This window comes from Sinohyriopsis cumingii, chromosome 13 (genome assembly GCF_028554795.1).
Source record: "Sinohyriopsis cumingii isolate HCF-2022 chromosome 13, ASM2855479v2, whole genome shotgun sequence".
Taxonomy (NCBI): Eukaryota; Metazoa; Mollusca; class Bivalvia; order Unionida; family Unionidae; genus Sinohyriopsis; species Sinohyriopsis cumingii.
The window spans coordinates 51,884,014-51,906,499 of NC_142973.1; the positions used below are offsets into that span (position 1 = coordinate 51,884,014).

The 22,486-nt window shown below is 33.3% G+C and overlaps 1 protein-coding gene across 1 annotated transcript in view; it reads right to left on the bottom strand.

The window, feature by feature from the left end:
• The window catches only part of LOC149785554 (uncharacterized), a 198,141-nt gene that overhangs the window by 105,278 nt on the left and 70,377 nt on the right, over positions 1-22,486 (bottom strand). The window contains exons 15-23 of the mRNA XM_089979355.1: positions 20,556-20,799; positions 19,377-19,494; positions 16,416-16,594; positions 12,137-12,296; positions 8,512-8,712; positions 7,021-7,239; positions 5,710-5,869; positions 5,064-5,326; positions 4,418-4,548 (exon numbers count right to left, since the gene is read on the bottom strand). Of these exons, the coding sequence (XP_089835481.1) occupies positions 4,418-4,548; positions 5,064-5,326; positions 5,710-5,869; positions 7,021-7,239; positions 8,512-8,712; positions 12,137-12,296; positions 16,416-16,594; positions 19,377-19,494; positions 20,556-20,799 (1,675 nt within the window). The remainder of the gene's footprint in view (positions 1-4,417; positions 4,549-5,063; positions 5,327-5,709; positions 5,870-7,020; positions 7,240-8,511; positions 8,713-12,136; positions 12,297-16,415; positions 16,595-19,376; positions 19,495-20,555; positions 20,800-22,486) is intronic.

Genomic DNA, 22,486 nt, shown 5'->3' on the forward strand with positions numbered 1-22,486 from the left:
CAGTTATTTAAAAGAAGCTGTGGAATGTTATTTTTTTCCTTTGTTGGTAGGAGCAAAGTTATTTAATGCAGATTTGTATAGATATAGAAGCTCTTCATTCCAGAGTGCTTTCTGTTAAATTTCTTCAAATTTCTTGAGTGGGTTTTGAGAAAAAGTTAGTCATTTTTATATTTTAGTAACAACAGTCATATCTGATGGCACATTAACATTATTTGTATAAATTTGAAATCCCATAAAAAACAAAATGCTTTGTGTCAAATTTTGACAAGCAGTATCTTGGAGGTCATTTAAAGTTTTCTGCCCAGCTTTTATTAATTGTGACAATCTCTATGGAAGATCGACTGCATTTGCTCAGTGATAAAAAGTCTGTTAGGATGCTTGCTTTTGGTTCAACTGAATTCAGCTGTTTTAGGGAAGAAGTTCATTATATTTTTAGAAACAGGTAAACCAGCATCATTTGGACATTACAGTTATATATGCCATGATATTTACTGCCAAATTGTTTTGAAATTCTGTTCAGGGGTTTATGAGGGGAAGTCATCTTATTTTTTTATTATTAATGATAGCCACTTCTGACAGTAGTCAGCATAATTTGCACAAACTTGAAGGTCTTAATGCCATGTGCCAAGGTTGGTTAAAACTGATCTGGAGGTTTTTGATTAGTTTAAAATAGCAGTTGTTGATGGATTATGGACATCTTTTTCTTTCTGTGGTAATGGTGCCACTATAAGATGGCAGATTGGCATGATTTGTACAAATCACCATGCTATCTGTCAAATTTGATTAAATTAAGTTTCAGAGAAAAAGCCACTGTAAGGTCTTCTCTTATCCATATTCTAACAAGGTCCAATAACACAATTTCAACAAGAGGCAAGCTTGAGTTGGGCTCACCTTGTTGACATCTGCCAAGTTAATTAGTACATCTCTACCTTGATAACTTGTGCACAATGGCACCCAAACACATGATGATTACACTTAAAATGAACTAAAAATTACAACTAAAAGATGAATTTCACTTGTCAAAACTTATTTAATTGGCATTTATTTACTAAAGTGCTGATGCCAGTGACATTTCCATTATCAAAATTTTGTTGAGTATTGTTATTTACAGTGTACTAAAAATGCTGTTTGGAAAGAAAATTTAACAAAATATATGAATTATTATTAAAAGTCAAGAATTTCATAATTTTGATTCAAATTTCTGGGTGCCATCTACCATTTTTGACAATAAAACAAGCAATATATTAAGGTTTCAGTTATCATTTTGATTGCAATTTTCTTTACATTCAACAAATTGGCGTCAATTTTTTGTATTTTCTAATTAAAAAAATGTGATCCATGCCTGACCCTGCATTATAAGCAGGTTCAAGAATCATTGTGGGAGTTGTGTAATTGGCAAAGAAATATGAATCAGTAGGATAACCTCTCTTTAAATTTATTCCAATGTTGTTGATTGCTTATATTATGAAAACAGTTGTTGCAGGTTTCTATAATTCTTCCCGAGTCCTATTTGGTGCAGCATCAGAATGATTCATCAAATCTTGAAAGGTAATATTGCCAGAATGTTTTCAATTAATGATGTCCAAAAAATATTTAGCAGTTTACTGACATGAAATTGTGTAAATTATTATCTAGCATTTTCGGTGGATTGCCAGAATATTTTCAAATTTGGTCAAATTCATTACAAAGATTTCTGGACATAAATCTACCGAATGTTTTTCTATTTTTAGTAATGGTGCCCATATTTAATGGTGGATTAGCATTATTTCTGTGTGAATTATAAAGATCTTAAAGCATGCATTCTCTCAAAAATGATCAAATTCTGTTCAATGTCTTTCAATGTTTTGTAAAATGCATATCTGCAGATGAATGATAATATAACTGAGGCCATTCTGATCACAACACAAAGACCTTCTCATTCACATCCTTTACCTCAAACAATAAATATCAGCAACACCAACATTAAATTCACACAATCAGTACAAAACCTAGGTTTTACTCTGGACAGTACTCTCACAGTGCACCAACATGTCATGAACATATGCAAGGCTGCATATCTTGAGCTGAGATGCATCAGCTCAATTCACAAATATCTTTCAGATGATGCCACTAAAACACTTGTGTGCTCATTAGTACTAATAGACTGGACTACTGTGACTCAATTCTGTCTGGTTCATCTCAATATCTGCTCCAGAAACTTCAAAAAGTTCAAAACACAGCTGCTCGGATCATACTTAGAGTACCACAATCAGAGCACACCTCCCCAATGCTCTGTACCCTAAACTGGCTATCCATTCGATCCGGAATCAAACACAAAATTTGTTCTCTGTCCTATGTTTCACTGACGGACTCTAGTCCAACATACCTATCTGACCTCACCCATGTGTACACACCAGCAAGATACTTAATATGCTCCTCTTCTGACAGTCATATACTCATTATTCCCACTGTGAAAACAAAGTCATATGGACAGCGTTCTCTTGCATACCAGGGCCCAGCAACATGAAATGAATTGCCCACTGAACTTAGACACAAAGACACAGTGATCCCATTCAAGAGTGCTCTCAAAACTCACTTATTTTGACTGCAAGAACAAACTTAAAGACCTAATAATATTTCCTACCTTAAATATTCTCAGCATGTTTTCTTATGTTTTCTAATTTCATGGTGTTTGTTTTTGTAATCATATCATTGTATGTTTTTTATCTTATAGGTGTTGTCTAATGTTGTAAAGCTCTTAGAACTTCTAAAGGTTAGGTGCTATACAAAGTCCTCATTATTATTATTATTATTATATCTGATAGCAGATCAGCAGGAGTTGTAAAAATTGCAAGGCCTCAATGCCTGGATGCTTTGTGGATAAATTCTGTAATGCAGTATTTGAAAAGTATTGATGACCTATTTAATGATGGATCAAGATTATTGGCACAGAGGTAAAAGGTCTTTATGCAATGATGATTTCTGCCATGTTTGGTTAATTTTACTCAACAGTTTTGGAGGTGTTTAAAAGTTTTTGGATTAATAGTAATGGTGAACACATTTGAAGGTGGATCATCATTTGTATAAATTAGTAAGAACTTCATGCCAGAATGCTTTCTATCATATATGTTTAAATTCTGTTCAATAAGTAGTTAAGGAGAAAAATTAATATTTGTACTATCATAGAAATGGTAGACATATTCGATGGCCAATCAACATCACTTGTACAAAGTTAAAACTCTTTCTGCCAAGATGCTTTCAACTTTTGCTCAAATTCTGTTGAGCATTTATTTTTTTGCAGAAACAAGTTTCAGTAACAGCAGCCATGCTTCATTATGGATTGGCAACATTTATAAAAATTTAAAAGATCTTCATGACAGGATAATATCTATCAATTCTGGTAAAATTCTATTTAACATGTTTAAAAAAGATTATGCATCTATTAGCAGATAACAGCACTTGAACAAGAAGAAACTATTGAAAGGTTTTATTAAACTTAGTAATGGTGTTCATATTTAATAATGCACTGGCATAATTTATACAAATATGAAAGGTCATTATGTTAATATGCTTTCTATCAAGACAGGTCAAACTCTATTCACACAGTTTTGGAGAAGTCATTTAAAGATTTTAAATTTTTTTAGAAAAAGTAGCTTTATTTTTAGTAACAGTGGCAGGAAAGTCAGAATCATCTGAATAAACATTAAAAGTCTTTCTTCTCAGAAAGTGTCACATTAGATCAAATTTTGTCAATGGTAGTCATTTCTGGAGCTTTTACAACTTGTAGTAATGGCAGTCACTGTAGAAGGTAGATCAACATTATTTGTATGAATATAGCAGCCCTTCATTCCAGAATGCCCTGCACCAAATTAGATGAAAACGGGTCCACTGGTTTCTGAGAAGTGTAAAAAGCAATTATTGATGCACACACATTTTACACAGGGCTATATAATATAAGCTTACTTGGCTTTATGGACAGGTAAGTCTTAAATATGTAAAAGATACATAAAAATTGTTGTAATGAATTAAGCACTGAACAAATCATTCCCATATGCAAACATGCTACCAAAACTGTATTAGTCTACAAAGAATGGATTTTGCAAAATTTTGCCTAATGAGCTTGGTCCTGATAGAAAGACAGGCAGATGTACCAGCAGGCTCAAATCATGTTGTCCAAATTACTAATAGTGATGCCATACAAATAAAGACAGTAGGAAATTATAGCAAGAATTCATTGGTTCAGATAGTTCAGAAAAAAAACAATAGGAGGAAAATGTTTAAAACTACATCCTTTCTAAATACATTGCATCATCAAAAGTAATATTATGTACTTTAAATACTTAAAAATATGCAAAAGACAGTGATGCTATAGGTATTTCAATCATTTGGTTTGACTTGTATATACAAATTTACTAGGCAAAAGCTGAAACTGTATTACCTTAGCAAAAGATGGACAAGTTACTTGTCCACTGATGGGAGGAGTCTGATCCACTACAACTGATACCGATGCAATCTTTCCTATAAGCCCTGCAGAATTCCTTGCCCATATACTCAGTAAATTAGGTTTTCCTGTAATGACACAATAAAACATAAGTTCAACAAAATCAAGTTTGCTGGAAAACATAATGTTGTGAGTTTAGGAACCTTGCTATGTTTTTGTCTTCCTGCATAGATAATTTAAACTACTATTTGTACTCTGTTTAATATATCAGTCTATGTTAGATATAATAAGTATGAACAAATTGTGACTCTCAGAATTGATAGTGTATGAAAATAGAAGAAACATTGTACACACACACACACACACACACATTGATATTTCACTTCATGTCAATCAGTAAGAAAATGATCTACTAGTTCAATTTCATGTCAATCAGTAAGAAAATGATTTACTAGTTCAATGATTGCTACATATCTAACTATTATGATGTCATGTCTTCAACAACATGCTGCAGGTCATTTATAGACTGCTTTGTTTATCAAATGGTCAAGCTAATGTATTGATATAAATAGTTGGCATTAGCCTTTCTGGACCAGACACTATATAATTTGTAGTCCCCAGTATATTTCCCTAATATATTAACCTGAGGATTCTGGGTGTATCATGCCTATAGGCAGAGATGCGTAGAGATTTGTTGATATGGCCATATCAGTCACATTCAAAATGTCATCTCCAAAGGGGTAGGTCCCTACAGAGAACCATGCATCATCCATGTTGTCAAGAACACCATTTTCCAGAAGTTCTGTGTCACTGTAGTGCCATCTAGCAGTCAGTGAATCTGCTGAGCTCTGGTACAGTGTCAGTACCTGGCCTGATTCATTACCATTGAACTCGACTTCAGCAAGACTGTAGGGAATAAAAATAGCATAATGTGGAAGCTCAAAAATCACATGATCTTTATCACTTTAACGAAAAGAAAACAGATCAATTAGAAATATTAAACAAATTAAATAAAAGAATTAGTAACTCCATGGAAAGAAACATGAAAGTAAAACAAATCAGCCCAGAAAGATTTCTCGATTGGAAATTGAACAAGTCCACTTTACTTTGAATAAAACCATAAAGTCCAATGTTAAACTAAAATTGGTTCAGGTAACTAAAATGTAAATCATAAACTATTTTTTTAAAAATTTGCCCTTTTGAAATTTGTTAACTTATCTTTGTAGTTTCATCTTTACATTAATAATAATACATTTTTAAAAATAAAATTGAAATAATAAACACTGTACCCGTCAATAGTGATCTTTGGTGGTGTGACATCCACCATCACTCCATCTGTTATGGCTTCCAATATTTTTCCAGCATTGGTAACAGCTCTTATAGATGTGTAATACTGGGATCCATGCTCCAGGGGAACAACAGTCTGAGCAAAGCCTGAGCTGGCAATGCCTATAAACATAGAACTGTGTCAGGTTAAATGTTTTTACAAGTGTGAAAACATGGTTCAAGCAACAAAAATGAGATTCTTTTTGATTCTAAAGTTTGTTCCTCTTCTTATTTAATGAAAGCAGCTAAAACCGAACAATTTCTAATAAAACAAATAATTGAAGATAATGGGTGTAACAGCACATAAACAAAATTCTAGCTATATTGTGTGATCAAAGGTAAAAGTTCTAAAATGTAATAAAAAATTTCAAAAGTCAAACTGTAAAAATATTTAAATTCTAAAAAACATATACACAAAAATATATGAGTAAAACATACTGTCAAAATTTTGTATACAATGCACATTCAGTCAATGAGTTTCACTGGTGGTACACTGTACATCATTTTAAAGATCTTGAGTTCACAGAAAACACTTTTGTCTCACTTGATGGATGCTATGGTACTTGGCAAAATGTTACACTATCAGTGGACACTGGCATTGTATACATTTATTTTGATTCTCACCCTTTAGGAGGTATACATTAATCCAGTATGTGTGTATAATATTTTCAGCACAATACCACCTTATTCCTGAACCTTTTTTTCTAATTGACAGGATGCCTTTCTCAACTAGTTTGATATTCAGAAGATTTTGTGGGGTTTTCAGTCAATGTGTTTTGCTAAGCAAGAAGAACTTGCTTTCTCTGCTTTGTCTGCCCTTTCATTACTCTTAATATAAATGTGACTAGGCAGGCAACAATTCTGAATACTTTTTTCTAGACTGTATGAGCAAATCATGTTTCTCTGCTATAACATTCACAACTTCAAATATGAAATTTAACATAAAATCTTATAATAGCTGTCTAAGCTGCAGTTGCAACTAGAATAGTAATACCAGTGTAATTTCACCATTTTTTTCTGGAGAGTTCTGGAAATCCAATACAAATGCCAAGTAATTTCTTATCAATTATGCCAGAGTTTTCTGGAAGAGAAGTCAATTACCATACACACTCAAGTAACAGAAGAGCTTTCCAATTATATGCTAGCATACAGAGCAATTATAACTGATATGACTTATTGCATGTATGTGATGCCAATAGTTGCATTCTGCTATGATTGATGTATGCAATACAATAAACAAATTGCATGTGGCTTATTATTAGGAAATAATTTACCATCTCCTGCCACATCATCTGTCTCTGTATGGACAATTCCAGTATCTGTGTATGGTTGGATATCCTCCCCACCTGCCACAGTGCCAATGGCCCACTCAAAGCCCATAATACCATGCTGACTGCTTTCAAATCCAGAGAATGCCACAGTGATGGTACTCATGTCAGACTGATAGTCAATGTCATATTCGATGCCAAAGGCTGGTCCATCTGTCACAATGCCTGTTATGTATAAAATATTACACAAATCCATTGTCTTCATATAAATTGAGCAAACCATGCATAAATATCCTTACAATAAAGCTGAAAATATGTCTAGATCATCATAAAGTAACACTGAATAGTATCTGCAATATTATTGATATTTAGGTGATTTTTGTCTATTCCATTCTTTGGTTTCATAAAAGTTCTTAATAATTACAAGAAGACCATGATCAAAACATTGCTGTAGAACATATGACATTGATTCCAAGGTTAAAAGGATGAGCAAGTGTATTTTAGAATTAAAAGTTCAATGGGAATTTCAGTGGTTGGACTTAAGTTCAAAGGACATAAATATTCATTCTGCCCTTCTCATAAGGCTGATTTTAAAATTTGATACAGTAGCAAGAATGACATTATATGCATCATTATGAGACCTCACTGGGATAAGAAAATTTAAGACATGGTCCACAAGGAAAATTCTACCATTCTCATTAAAAATCCTCCCTCTTCTGAAGCTAAAACTACTGCTCAAAGTTTGCAGTTTGCAAAAGTCCTGATTTGTCCTAAGCTGATTTCTCTTTTCTGTGACATCGTATATTATAAAAGCTATATACAACCATACCTCGATTACTGAAATGTTATTTGAGGAAACACTTCTGACAAGAATATTTACAAATTTATTCTGCTTGGATACATGAACTTGTGGGCTCATCCTAGATAATGCTGAACACATCACAAATGTAATGAAGGATATTAAAATGTGAACTTTAAGTGAACAAACAGTTTTGAGAAAGGTTAAACTTTTGCAAAAAGTTTAAAAATAATATGGACCCATAATAACTCAATTTCAAGCGTGAAACAAGGAAACACTTCCAATCTGAGATTAAATAAAGCTAACCACCTTTCCATTGCAAAATCAATTTAATACTTCTTAAAAAAGTTTTCATGATTTGGGGCCACTAATTTGGAACAGAATCCAAAGGTAAACTAGAGAAAGTAGAAATTTAAATGGATTCAATTATAATCTAATTAACTAGATGAAAGGTAGAACCTGTTCTGATTTGACAACTACATTACAACTTAAAGAAAAAATTCTTAAACCTTCCACTTTGTTGTCTCTCTAAATGTAGCTTATTATCAATGCTTTTTATTATTCTATGTATTATGTATGTAAAGATACATATAACAGAGTACCACAAAGAAGATTAGTTCCAAGCAACTAATCGTGCCTTAAACTTAAATAAGGTCATTATTATTATTATTATTAATGTACATGTATGTCAAATTTACCTGTGACATCCTCCGGGACAACAATTAATGGATGCGAAGCTTCCACTGAAGAATACTGTCCAGCACCATTCTTAGTCTTTACTGACACATAATACATTGGGGACTTCAGTGTTTCATTGGTAGTCTGTAGGTTCAGGTTCTCAATATAGTAGTCTCTCAGATCACCTTCCAGATATGTCCAGCCCATGATATTGCTCTGCCCTGAATGAATAGAGTCTTGAAAAATCATGTTTGTTAACTGGCTTAAAGAATTTATTAACCATTGTGGATGCTTTTTAGAATAACTGCTATTTAGTGATGTAAAAACAACATACATAGTGCTGTGTCAATTTTGTGGTCCTGTATATATTGGTATGTGGGGTTTTAAAACATTTTCTCAGCACATGATAGGCTATACATGACTGTCAGTATATTTGTTGGAATAAAGACCCTGGGAGGACCTAGTGACCCATTGGAAGCTACTGGCAAACTTTCTCACACAGCCACATTGGTTGAGCTGAGATGTGAACTCATGAAGACAGGTGAGATGTGTGAGCGAAAGGTAAAGGCATGTCCTTACAACACATAGACACATGAGGCCCTAGTCCTGGATATGCAAAAAAAAAAAAAAAGTGTTTAAAAGGAGTGTGTCCTCAGTGACATAACACCTGGTATTACTGGATGAAGACAACTGAAATAGGATGTAAAAAATATTATCAGTCATAGGCACCTGAAACAGAAGAAATTTTATGTACTGATGTTGTAATTGTTAGCAAGAGCAGATAATATATATTGAACAATCCTTTATAAGATCAGACTAGTATGGCCATTGTCCTCTTTTGTCACCAAAATGCTAGAGGAAATTAGGAACTTGTGTATTATGAAAGTGTAATAAGTCATATGCTAACAAGTGTGGAATCTAGAGTGTTCACATGGCTGTGAATTAGCAATGTCTAGGCATGTAGTTCAAGGGACATAACTGTACAAAATATGTTCAAGCTACATAACTGTACAAAATATGCATGGAGCATGCTCATCACTATATTAGCTCGTGCACCTGCCAAGGTGAAGCTTCATAGAAACTCTGAAATCTAGTATAAAACTGGAAGCTAGAATATATGAATGTAACATCATATCAAGACAATTAAGATTATATTTAATTCTGAAAAGGTAAAGACAAAAGTGGACCCCAAAAATTAAGGAAGACAAAACTCTTTAAAATAAATAATAACATATAGTGTTAGAAAATAAAGAGAAATGTAAAGAATGTTAACTGTTCAAAAGATAAATAGAATAAAAGATACACGTTAAAAATATAAATCCCTAGAATATAGGTCAACATTTGTTACAAAAATTGCAATGTTTTAAATAGTACAATTTATTTAAGTATTTCTTTGCTCTCAAGTCAAAGTTCACCCTTCGGTATGCATAAGTCAGGTAAGCATGTCTTGTACGCGAGTGTCACAATACCACCTTATCCCTGCAATTTGATCTGTATGACAGCTGCTAATCTCTAATGATGGGTTTAATTTTCTAAAGCTTCTTAATTGAATTCTTTTATTAACTGTTCACAAGGCTATGCTCTAACAGTGTCTACATTAGAATGATAAAGGACCATAACTCTATAAGTAAATGCAGGATAGGCTCATCAACAAACTTGTTTGCGCTCTTCTGAAGTTAATGCCTGACAGCCCATTTTGATTGATATTTAATCCAAGTGCAGAAACTAAAGTGTCCACCAGGTTGTAAACATGAAAACTCAATGCTAAGAAGATCCAGTCAGGAATCTAAGGAATATGAGCTCTTGTTGAAATGAAGCTTCTTTTTAGGTGAAATCTAATTATATATGTGGAAGCTAGAAAGTTCAGAAGGTCCCATATTAGTAGTGCCCACTCTAAGATCATGGGACACAATTTAAAGAAATAATTTTTCACAGACAATGATCATCACTGCACTCATCTCAGCTGTTGTTGAGACAAAGCTTCATAACATATTTGGTTAAAATCTCATAACAAGATTTCTTTGAAATGTGATGTCTCAACTACATCCATATGCCTGTATGCATAGCTATTGTATCTGTTATTCATGAACCTTTACACTCAACTTTAACACTGTTGTCCATGTGTCAGTATGTGCAAGAGGCAAGACTGGAAAACTATGCATATCAGCTTGTAAACTTTAGACTTATAGTAATATTATCCTAATGTTTCAGTTGAATAGAGCAAATGCTTTAGATGATATTTCTGACTTTCAGAGAGCTTTACACAAAACATTAACACTGCTGACAAGATCAAACTTCCTTTCTGCTCAAGCAGGTGAGACAGGCAAAACAGAAACTCCTAGCATATCAGGTTATTACCCATCACAATACTGTAGCAAAGTTTCAGTTCTACTTATGTGATTTTCAAAACCTTTAACACAGGACTTATATATTGTTTTCAGTGCTGAACTGAAATTTCTGATCCAGTGAATGAGACAAGCAACACAGGCAATCATAGCATATCAGCATATAATCCATAGAACAATAGCAATACTATATTAAGGATAAGCTTAATTTAGCCATAGAAAATGCAAGACTTTCAAAAATGCAAGTATAGAACATTGTTTACCATGATGCTTAAGCAGGCAAGACAGGCTAATCATAGCATAAACATTAGATTTATAGTACCATTAAATGAGTTTCAGTCCAACACAGCAACTAATGTACAAGATATGTAACTTTAAAAACCTTTTAACACAAAACTTTAACATTGTTGATATGGGTATCAGTAGAAAAGTGCCTATTACTATTATATCTCACCATGTTTATGCAGGTGAGACAATAAATGGGTATGCTAGAGAATTCGTATGGTGGACTGTAGTGTAGACTGATGTCCAGAGACCATATTTATGTTCTGTCCTATTAGCAGGGTTGAAAACTGTAAACCATAATAAATTACCTAAAACATTGACAGTCATATTAAATTGAATTCTGCAATTAAACTAATTTTTGCATAAACTTTTATTCACAATAAAAAGTTTGCAATCAAAAGATCATGGGTATGTTACAAATGCAGATGACAGACAGTTAGTTCTGGACCACAGATATGATAAGCCACCATTTTGCTGTTAATCAAAACTGAATGTTGTTTTGTTTACAACTGTACTGAAATAGTGGTTGATTTTATTTCCAGTTTTAAAGTCCTTATTGTCTTTGGAATAAAGCAACATTATTTACATGGCACATAATGCAAGTGCACTGCTTTTAATTGGGCAGTGCAGAAAAATTACCGTTTTCATTCATTGGTAATTTGCTAAAATTTTACATTGCTTATACATTGTGAAATTAAAGATTTGCTAAAATTGTACGATGAATTAAATACTGTGATTTAGGACATTAAAAGTGCATACATATGACAATCTCTATTTTTAAAATCTTAGAGACCTAATGAGCATATTTTGTTAAAGATGCCATCTAAAAATGAAAGTAATTCCAGAAAAGCATTGGATATATTTTGTATGTCCTTTAATTGCTTGGTACATTATGAATAAACAACAAAATGACAACTTCTACAACCTGTACACAATGGCTGTGGTACCAATTAGACAATATCTTGGAAAAATAAATAATATTCAAAATATTCCAGAACAAGTGACAACCCCTCACCTTTATCTGTACCCACAGCAACCATGGCACCCTGTATTCCAGACTCATGGTCTGAGGTAAACCATGAGATTTTGATGCCAGCGTGATCTGACTGATACACAAAGCCTTCTACAACATCTTCATCCTCTCCTGCCATCACACCAACATGGATCCAATGAAACTGCAGAAAAAGAACCATACCTACAATAACTTACTACTGATAAGATAGTTCATGTAGATTTCATGTAGTATATTGTTAATCTTGAAATAATGTTTATATATCCAGGGATCGTCCTAGGCTTTGCCAGTGTCACAAACTGTGATTTGTTTCCCTTACTGGCGATAAAATATACCATCTGGCAGTCTTTTTGGTAACAGCCTTTTTGGCTGTTTAATTTGTACATACAATCATGGATTTGGAGTGGAGAAATTCGAAGGGACCACAAAAAGAAGCCACAAACTTGGATACACAATGCACTGGAATCTATCTGTTACATAAACAAATCCTTTGTTAATACTGAAAAACTCATCTTTACAGTGCATTGATACATCATAAGCCGCTTATGTTGAGATCTGGCCTGAGTACTGTATGCTGTGATGCATTCAGTCATGTTACCTGACTATACCTACAATCGAATAAACTCTGAAGACGTGAACAGAAACAGCTACAATTAATTAACGACTAATCCTTCTGTTTTTTTGTTTTTTTAAAATATACCAATAAAATAGTTTTGCTGAAAGTTCAGAGAAAACTGATTATCTTTGAAGTACCAATTGCTGTGTATAAATACAAAACAAATTGAAAAAGTTCTCAATCAAAATATACTGTCAACAGTGCAACTTTATCATGGGTAAACGTTAAGTCAGACGTTTTGTGTTCATCATCTCATCCTAAAAGTAAGTTAACAAAATTAACAGCATTTGGATTTAGTGCAAATTCATCAGACAACACAGTCACTGAACTTGATGTTATACCTGGCAGTCCAACATCATTTACATGTAGATGCTTCAAGTATAACACCACATCATGAGGAACGGGTAAAAAATTCTGGAAAATTTCTTGACAGCTGGAAACTTGGGCATCCGTGACTGAGATATGATACAAAGTTAAAGAAGATGTTCAGTGATATATATATATATCAAGGCACAAGTCATCAATTCATTTACAACTGGTTGTTATATTTTGAAGGAGTGTATCACCAAACATAAGCCCAGACAGGGTAAGTAATATATGTTAATTTTGCTCATTGATCTTTTATTTTTGCCATCAATCCCATGTTAAGACTTGATGGACTTAAACCACGCAACAAGAAATAGCAAAACAAACAAGTTTTGCATAACTGAAAATAATTTATTTCTCAAAATACAGGAGTGAAAGAATTAAGTGAACTTACAGCATGGTGAATGAATTCCTATTTCCTAAAGTCCTTTCAATTCCAATAATTCCAAGAAATCTGAATACGTTCCAATGAAAAGTGCCCCTTCTGTGTTGAAGTTTCAAATGTATAGAAAGATTTCCAAAGAATTCAAATAGTCATTGAATAAATTTAGTTAATACCAAACAGTTATTCTATCATGTCATGCAAAAAATAAATCTTTTCATAAACCAAGTTGTGAGATCGAATTGGAAAACACTCAGAATGGGAACTACCATTGGGAAGTTTTTGTGGCATATTTAAGCATCATTTTCACAAAATAACAACCAATTTTTCAGATCTAAAACACATGAAATTCCCAAAGGACATGCCATTTCTCCATGTGGAGTGTGTTATTCCCCCCTCCATGTGCCCCCATTTCATCTTCTGGTCAGCTGTGCCTAAACTGCGCAATAGCTGAAGAACAAACAGGCAGAGTAGGCATCCGCCTATGGGCCACACGCCTTTTAGGGGCCCCATGACATTAATTATTTAATAATTTTTGTTTAATAACATAAAATGTTAATTTGTTTAATAACATTAATAATTGGTAATATTTGTTTTGTGTAATAAAATGGGTTTATTAAAATTGTTGGTAGGCAAAATTAAAAACGTATTAGGAGATAATTTGTGAGGGGGGCCCCAAGATTTCGACTGCATACGAGCCTCCACAGGGTTTGATCCGGCACTGCATAAAATGGTGTGAATTTATGTTAACAGTTCAAATGTGGTCTCAAGCTACTATACATAACTATTTCCCACATTTTATATCCCACCTTATTTCCTTATTGTTAACTCATATATGCATATAACACTGCTTACTAAATAACATTTTATTCTGAATTAAATTTTGGGGGCACATATGCTACGTGACACGTTTCTTCATTCGTTCTTTTAATTTAATGATGGTAATTAATGCTAATATATACGATATATTAATGCCAGATGCTGACTTGTGTAAGTTTCATTGGTGGGAATGGAGATCCTTGTCGAGAAAAAATCTACAGCATTCAGTGATCATTCTTGGGATTTAGGAAGCAATTCACTACAAGCAAAGCATGTAAAGCACGGGCAAAAATACATTTCTGAACTCCTGCTTGATGGAGATGCACTTTGTAAAGCTAGCCATAAAATAGGGGTGGGGGGCCAGGGGCATTTAATTCCTAAATGCATGAAATCGACGGTCACATTATACGTCACTTATCTTACATTGCAAAGTATGATCACAGGGTTTTAGTATTAAAATGTTATTAACCAAAGGTCCTTACAAAACTTTTATTTAGAAAATAATATACATAAAATAGATTTGCTTCATACCTGATGTTTCTATTAAAAATGAGAGAGAGAGAGAGAGAGAGAGAGAGAGAGACTGTAGATGTCAGGAAAGCAAATATTTTACATTTGATAATGCATTTATTTCAGGTGACAACAATTGTACCTATGCACTAATGGTGATGCGGGATGCAAAGACCATGGAAGTAGTACAAAACAGTCATGTAATGATTCATTTTGTAACATAATGGCTGTATTGCTTGTTGTCAATAAAGTAATAACCATCCCATCTTTTTCAATTTTCACTGCCTATTACATTAATATACTTGGGCTCAGCCCATGTGGGTATGTGAGAAAGCTTGCCGGTAGCTTCTTGTGGGTTGGTGGTTCTTTCCAGGGTTTTCACGGGTTCTTCCTCCACCATTAATACTGGCCACCATGTGTAGCCTATCTCTTGTGCTGAAAAATGGCATTAAACCCTATAATAACAACATTAATAAACTTGGAAAAATAGACACTACTTGTTCTGGAGACATTTTTTGAAAATTGGCGACAAAATAATGAGGTTGGCAATTTTTTGGCGACAACATTTTAAAAGTCAGGACCATCCCTGTATATCTAAATTAGCCACTGTGCAAAAGTGAAATATGCTTAAAAAAGGTATACAGCATTAAATTCCTACATAATCATTAATTTCTTTAGGTTTTGTTCTTGCACTTGCTCCAAGAGGAAGCAGTCTGAAACCTATCATCACATATGAAATGTTATGGCAACTGATAAATCCCCAAGCTGTACTGACCTATTATGTTAGTCACTTATTCAAAATTTCAGTGGACAACTGCTTATTTTGTTGTCTCTGGACAGGTGATTAATTATTATTTTATTTTAAAAAACTATAGGGTGCTAAACCTGCCTGAATATCAAACAGCATGGTTAACCAATGGTTGGTCACCATTTTACTCAAACAGATTTACAAAGACAAACAGTTGGTAAAACTGTTTCAATGTAAATTTCACAAACTTTTCACTATAAGCAAATATTTGCTTCTTTTAATGTGCTAAAATTTTCAAAAGAAAATCTCTGAGTTTAAAGACAATTTGAAATTCCAGAAGTTTGCATAGCTACATTTATTTTTTTAAATGACATCTGCAGTAAAGTTTTTTTTTATATATGAAATGAATGAATATTCATCAACCTAAAGATAACATCATACACATCTCTCAATTACAGTAAATATCAGCTGTATCTTGTACAGCTTGAAACAAGAGAGCTGGTAGTAAAATTTCATGAAAACATACATGAGGGCTGGTCTGTTTTACACACAGGTCATAGTGGTAAGCATGCATTGTGTGTATTATGCTCTATGAATCATATGATCACAACTAAATATTAAACACAACTAAATCTATGCTTGGAGTGGAAAAGGCATAAATATTTTAATGAAAGTTAATTATGAATATATATATATATATATATATATATATATATATATATATATATATAATAAAGAGTAGTATCTTGCATCTAGATGGATTGGTTCTTGGTTTGTAACACAGGTGTAAAAATTAATATATGTCACACAATGTATTTTCAATATTCAAGGTGAAACTTACAATAGGTGGGGTGTTGTCTACAACAACCCCATTTGTATCATAGGCTGCAATAAAGCCAGCTTGATTCACTGCACCAACCCGTACACTGTAGTGGGCACCAGCTGACAGGTGAAGTCCAGTCTGGGTGAATGAAGTGATACTTGTGTCATTCTTCAATTCTATCCAGGAACCATCAAGTGCTGAAGAGAAATTACCAAATGAAGATTAAAATGAAGAAAATCAAACATTACTAAACATACATCTACATTATATGACACTGAAGTCCATTTGACTAATACCTTTCATCTGGGCTATTCTGGCCATGAGAAAACATACAGAAGAGAGAAAACACATTAAAGAAAGTCAGAAAACAAATGTGAGCAATAGTACTTCACATGTCACACAATAAGCCCAGTTTGTGTCTTTTTCCAACAAATGAGTTTGACTGCTAAAGGAATGGAATATTGCATAATATGGTATCGACCTGGTAAAGTTTATTAAAATCTTTGTACTGGTTAGAAAGTGACTGCCTGGATAAAGAAGCAGGCCACTAACATGTCTTATCCCTCATCCTAAGACTGAGGACATGGCTATGGGACATGCCATGCCATATAATCATGACACATACAAGGGACATGCCATGCCACATAATCATGACACATACAAGGACAAAGTTGCCTGAAAATCTCCCCAATTTTTACAATGTTACAAGCCATGCATGTACACTGCATGTGACAAGGGCACATTTCAGAGGATTACATTTTCCCTCGCTGAGACTTTGATTTTGAAGCAGAGGATATTAGGCTGCAGTACAGAATCCAATGTCCAGTCATAACAGATACATAGAGAAAATTTTATGAAAGTATCTTCGGTAGATCAAACGAGGCACTATGGACATGACTATGTCACATAATTACATTTATATGCACTAAATGTTTAAAAATCTAAAGACTGATAAAGGAATTATATTTCATTAAAAAAAGAAATGCTCAAGCATTTATTGCTAAAGTCTAGGCCCTGTACTCATGAAAGTCTCACCAAAACTCAAAAATTTCCTTTGTCTCGAGTCTAACAATTATTAACAAAATAAACACACATTTAATAGAAATCTGTATCTAAATGTACTGTTACTTGGAAATCTCTGGGATTTCAATTAGCTTACTTATTGTATTAGCTATCACACTCTGAATATGAATAATTGTTGAGGAGTTTCATGAATACATCTCCTTTACCTAACACATGCATATAGAATCCATCTGTCCTTAGCAACCACCATTTTCAGGCATGTCCATCTTTTCTGATAAAATCTGACTGTATATAGCAACCACCTGCGTGATGACACATATGACCACTTTGTTTTGATCCCATGTCTCTTATACACTTGGTATAGCAATTGCAGGTCATGCTGTGATGTTTCTTTGCTTTATATTTTACATGAGATATCACATTCACTCAAATCCATGTACTTTCCTTCAACATATATATTTTCAGATGCCCATGTATAATGAAAAATTGTAAATATATGTACAGATTTATTTGGTTCTGTGATTGGCTGTTACATATAAGACCGATTTCCCTTTATAAATATTCTGAAAGGAATCATAATAAAGATCTAACATTTGCTGCAATGTCAGATTCTAAACAATACACAAAGTCAGTCTGTTCTAATTCTTTGTCTGTTCTAATTCTTTACCAAGTGTTCGAGAAAACATGTGAGAATAGTTTATTCTTAAATGATCAGTTTCTAAATAACAACATTTATGAATCATATGCAGTCTTTTTATGAGGCCTATTCCATTTAAACATACATGGTACACAGTGGAGGCAGTTTTGATTAAAATGTATGCCAGGGTATTCTTTTAACTCCAATGAAAATAAACATAATTATAACTATGAATGACTACTCCACACTGAAAGTGCATTCCCAGGGTCCCAAGTACAGTATGTTTTAGTGGAACAGCCCTGCAGAAAAAAATGACAATCATAGCCATACTAAAATACCTTATCAATGTTGATTATACTGCCAACTTTAAAATTGCAATTGCTGCCATAAGAGTGATACACATGCTAGGAAATGTATGAATTACATGCAGTAATTTGTTTTGGAAAGAAGAAAAAATCTGTTCTCCATTGGTGCACGTAATTCTGACATTTTACACCTGTTCACAACACAAAATCAAATCAGGCCAGAACTCACTTATATACACAAGTGATTCAAGATATAAAATGTCTCACCTAATGTATTTGTAGTTATAAATTTTCTGCTTACACATGAAATGTAGGAATTCCTAACATATTTATGTACAACTGTTAGACATACAGTAGTATATACCCAACCATAGGTCAAGCTGACACAGCAACTGATGTAGAAGAAATTACGATTTTCAAAACTTTAATAAAGTACCTTAACATTGCTATTATATTTCCAGCAGGAATGTAATTGTCAGCATAAAAGTGATACACAGCCAAGATAATCAAACCAAGTAGGACTTTCATAAACATTATTCTGAATTCTGACTGGCTGAACAACTTACGAGTTTAACAGTAATCATATAAAACTGACATTATGCTTATCTGGGGCTATGTTTTGCTTATGGGTTTTCCTATCAGAAGAACCAACCAATTCTTGTACAAATTCTTACATCTAAATGGTTCCCATGAAGCATGTGACAATCCCAAGTGAATTATTCACCTGTGAACTGTTATGTGTCAGTATTTAGATGGTATGACAATAATAAAACAATTATGAACTTTGGCTTTCATCAATAGACTGTTATATTTGAGTCATGGAATATCGATACTGACCTCTACTCTGTGCAAGTCAGTATTTTATAGTTCAGTAAAACAAGGTAATATGCTAATTAAAACTGCATACTATTTAAACTGAACATAATCAGAAGCGATCTGCCAATATCATATTAAATACAACAAACCATGAAGAGCTAACCAGTATATAGGTTTTATTCCTATTACTTTATCTACCTGGATACACTTGATGCCTGGAGCCCTCATTCAGCTCATATACTTGAATCTTGTAATGGTCAAGTCCTGACTCCTCATCCACAAATTTGAAATTTGCTGACAAGGTTGAATTGTTCACCTGAAAAATTGGTAATTACAAACTTTCATCATATCAGTTACAGATTATACTTGCCATATAAATGAGCCACTATTCCTTTGGTCTTGGCACAAAATAACAATTCATCAAGCTGGATATTGCACTTGTCACAGTCAATATCCCACCTGATTTGATGACATGGTAAGTCTGGGCATCAAATGATTGAGAAAACAACCAAATCACATTTGTGTTTATCAGCAGTGAAATGCAGACACATGTACACACTGAACACAAATTCAAAATATAAAATTAACTATGAAATATTTATCATGCACATCTAATATTCTAACATTTAACAGGTACATAAATAGTTGCAAGTGTTACAGTCTAATCATCAGTGAAAAAAATCATTATTTAAACTTCAAAACAAGATGGATATTTTAAGATTTTTAGAGTATAAATATCTCTTAATAGGAAATTAACTGTATAATGTACATCTTGATGTGCTAGGCTTAATAAAATGTATGTCATGTAAGGAAGGGTGTGTTGGAAGGTAGGAAATTGTGCTCAAATGTATGGCAGAAGGTGGGCAGGTGAGGGTGTTACCTATCAAATACATGTCTAAATGTACATCAATCGATCAATCAATCATACACTGGTGCACTGGGAAAGAAGGAAGATGAGATAATTCAAAGGTCACAAGAACATGACTCCTAAGTGGTTGCTGTCAGATCTGATTATAATCAGATTGATAAATAGTTGCATGCATTATAGCCTGATGATCAGTGAAAAGAAATTAATATTTAAACTTCTAAACAAAAACAAGATGGAAATATTTTAAAGTAAAAAAATAGGAAATTAACTGCATAATGTACATCATGATGTGCTAGGCTTGATAAAATGTATATTTTATTTGAGGCAGGATTTGTAGGTAAGTAGGAATGTGAGTACAGAGGTAGTTGGACAAGTGCAAGGGACACCTATCTGTTATATATGTACATATTAATCAATCAATCATACACTAACTATATGCTGGTGCAATGGAAATGAGGTATCATAGGAATAAAACTGAATAACGGTTTCCTATGCAAACTGAAATATACCTGAAATTCAATATCTGATTTATCCGTGTTGCCATCTCCAAGATAGAGTAGAGTTGGTGGTGTAAGATCAACAATAAAACCATCAGTATCTCTTTCGACTGGGTTTATAGCACCATTGGTAGCCCGGACTGTGGATTTGATTCTGTCCTTATGATTAAGATGGAAATTCTTCCATGATGCTGAACTTGTGTCATTCTCAAATGTTGTCCAGTTCTTTAACACTTCCCATTCATTATTGTCATGCCTACAGAATATAACATTTAGCAAACAAATTAAAATTGGGACAGGCTCTGCAAGGGTTAGTCTCTGCTATATAACTGTACCAAGAAACAAGGAATACCTGGTCTGGTATTAACAGTGAAAGAATTTTAATTGCTGACCAGTCTACAGAAACTACACATATAGACAGTCAAATTTAGTATCATTTCAATGAGACCTGAAGCAAGTTGGAATTAATGTATATTTTGTTTTAGTCTGTCGATTATTTTTTTAATTACGACTTTTTAAAATGTGCTGTTTACAAGAAAATAACAGCCTTCAGTTTTCTTGACTTTCATAGATTTGATAAAATAATTCCCATCTAAAAGAATAATGTGTCTAATACCAACGGGTGGGAGTTGGGAGACAGTACTCATTATACAAGTGCCAAGTGACCACTCCTATTACACGTCCAGATTGTATTATAAGTATGAGGAGTGCAGGACACTTGCCACTGAATTTCTTTTGTGTATGATCATTCTCTACTTACAATGCTGGGATGGGGAAAATACTTCCAAGGCAAGCAATAAAGAACTAATTATTTTGAGCTCTGTACAGAACTATATGCTTTGGTTGTGAAAGAACTAAGCTTGACCCGGCTATAATTTGGCACAATTTTCTTACATTTTAATATAAACATTTAAGGTAGAAATTTGGTACAGACAAGATCATATATCTACAATGGCCTGTGTTTGCATCATTGTAATGACTATGCAGTTTGCTATGGAGTATATAAATTCAACAGTAGAATATACACTTTGTTTGTTGCATGAGAATAATACCTAAAACACAGGAAATAGATTCATTTTGGAGTTGCTTGTGCTTCATTAAATTCTGAGTAAAGGATAAAGCACTGTCATTCAGAGTGGATGAAAGTGCACTGTTTACACGAATGGGAAATTGCTAACTGTCACATTATATTGAAGATCAGTTTGACACATACTCTCTTCCCCCTGTTACTAATAACAGTAACTTATAATTGCTAGCCATCAATGTTCAATATTTTGTATAAATCATATTATTAAAAATATTTTTAACTTGCAATTTAAATCTTTGGATGCATTCAGATTTTATAATTTGTATGACTGACAGCATTATTTGGATGAGTTAATTTATTAGCATTGGTGTTAGTCTTTGTCGGCATCTGGTGGCCATCAAATTTATTATTTGGTTAGCATGACACATTTCCACTGACATTCTTATTTAGCTGTAGCTAGAAGTACTTCATCAAACGTGGGCATGTGCTTACCATATAAGGAAGTGATGAATAGATTTACTTAACTATAGTCAGTAACTACATTAAACAAATTCATGAAGTATCAATTCATAAGAATCTGTCATTGAGCTGAACTAAAATCTATGTTTGATTGACGAATATAAGGGTAACATTATGTGCTCTTCTCAATAGTGGGTGGTAGTTTTAAAAAATATCCTTATTTCTGAAGGGCAATGTGGAGTGAATATTATAAGTTTACTTAGAAATTGTATTTATAAAACATGTATACCTCCACCACTAACATTGTAAGTGCAGTGTTAGTAATGTATTTCTCCAATTATAAGCCTATGAACTGCTTTAACATTTTAAGCAGTTTAATACTATGTCCAGTAGTAAAGACTGCCTATGTCCAATAGTAAAGACAGCCTTCTCCTCCAGTTTTCAGATCAACCTGACT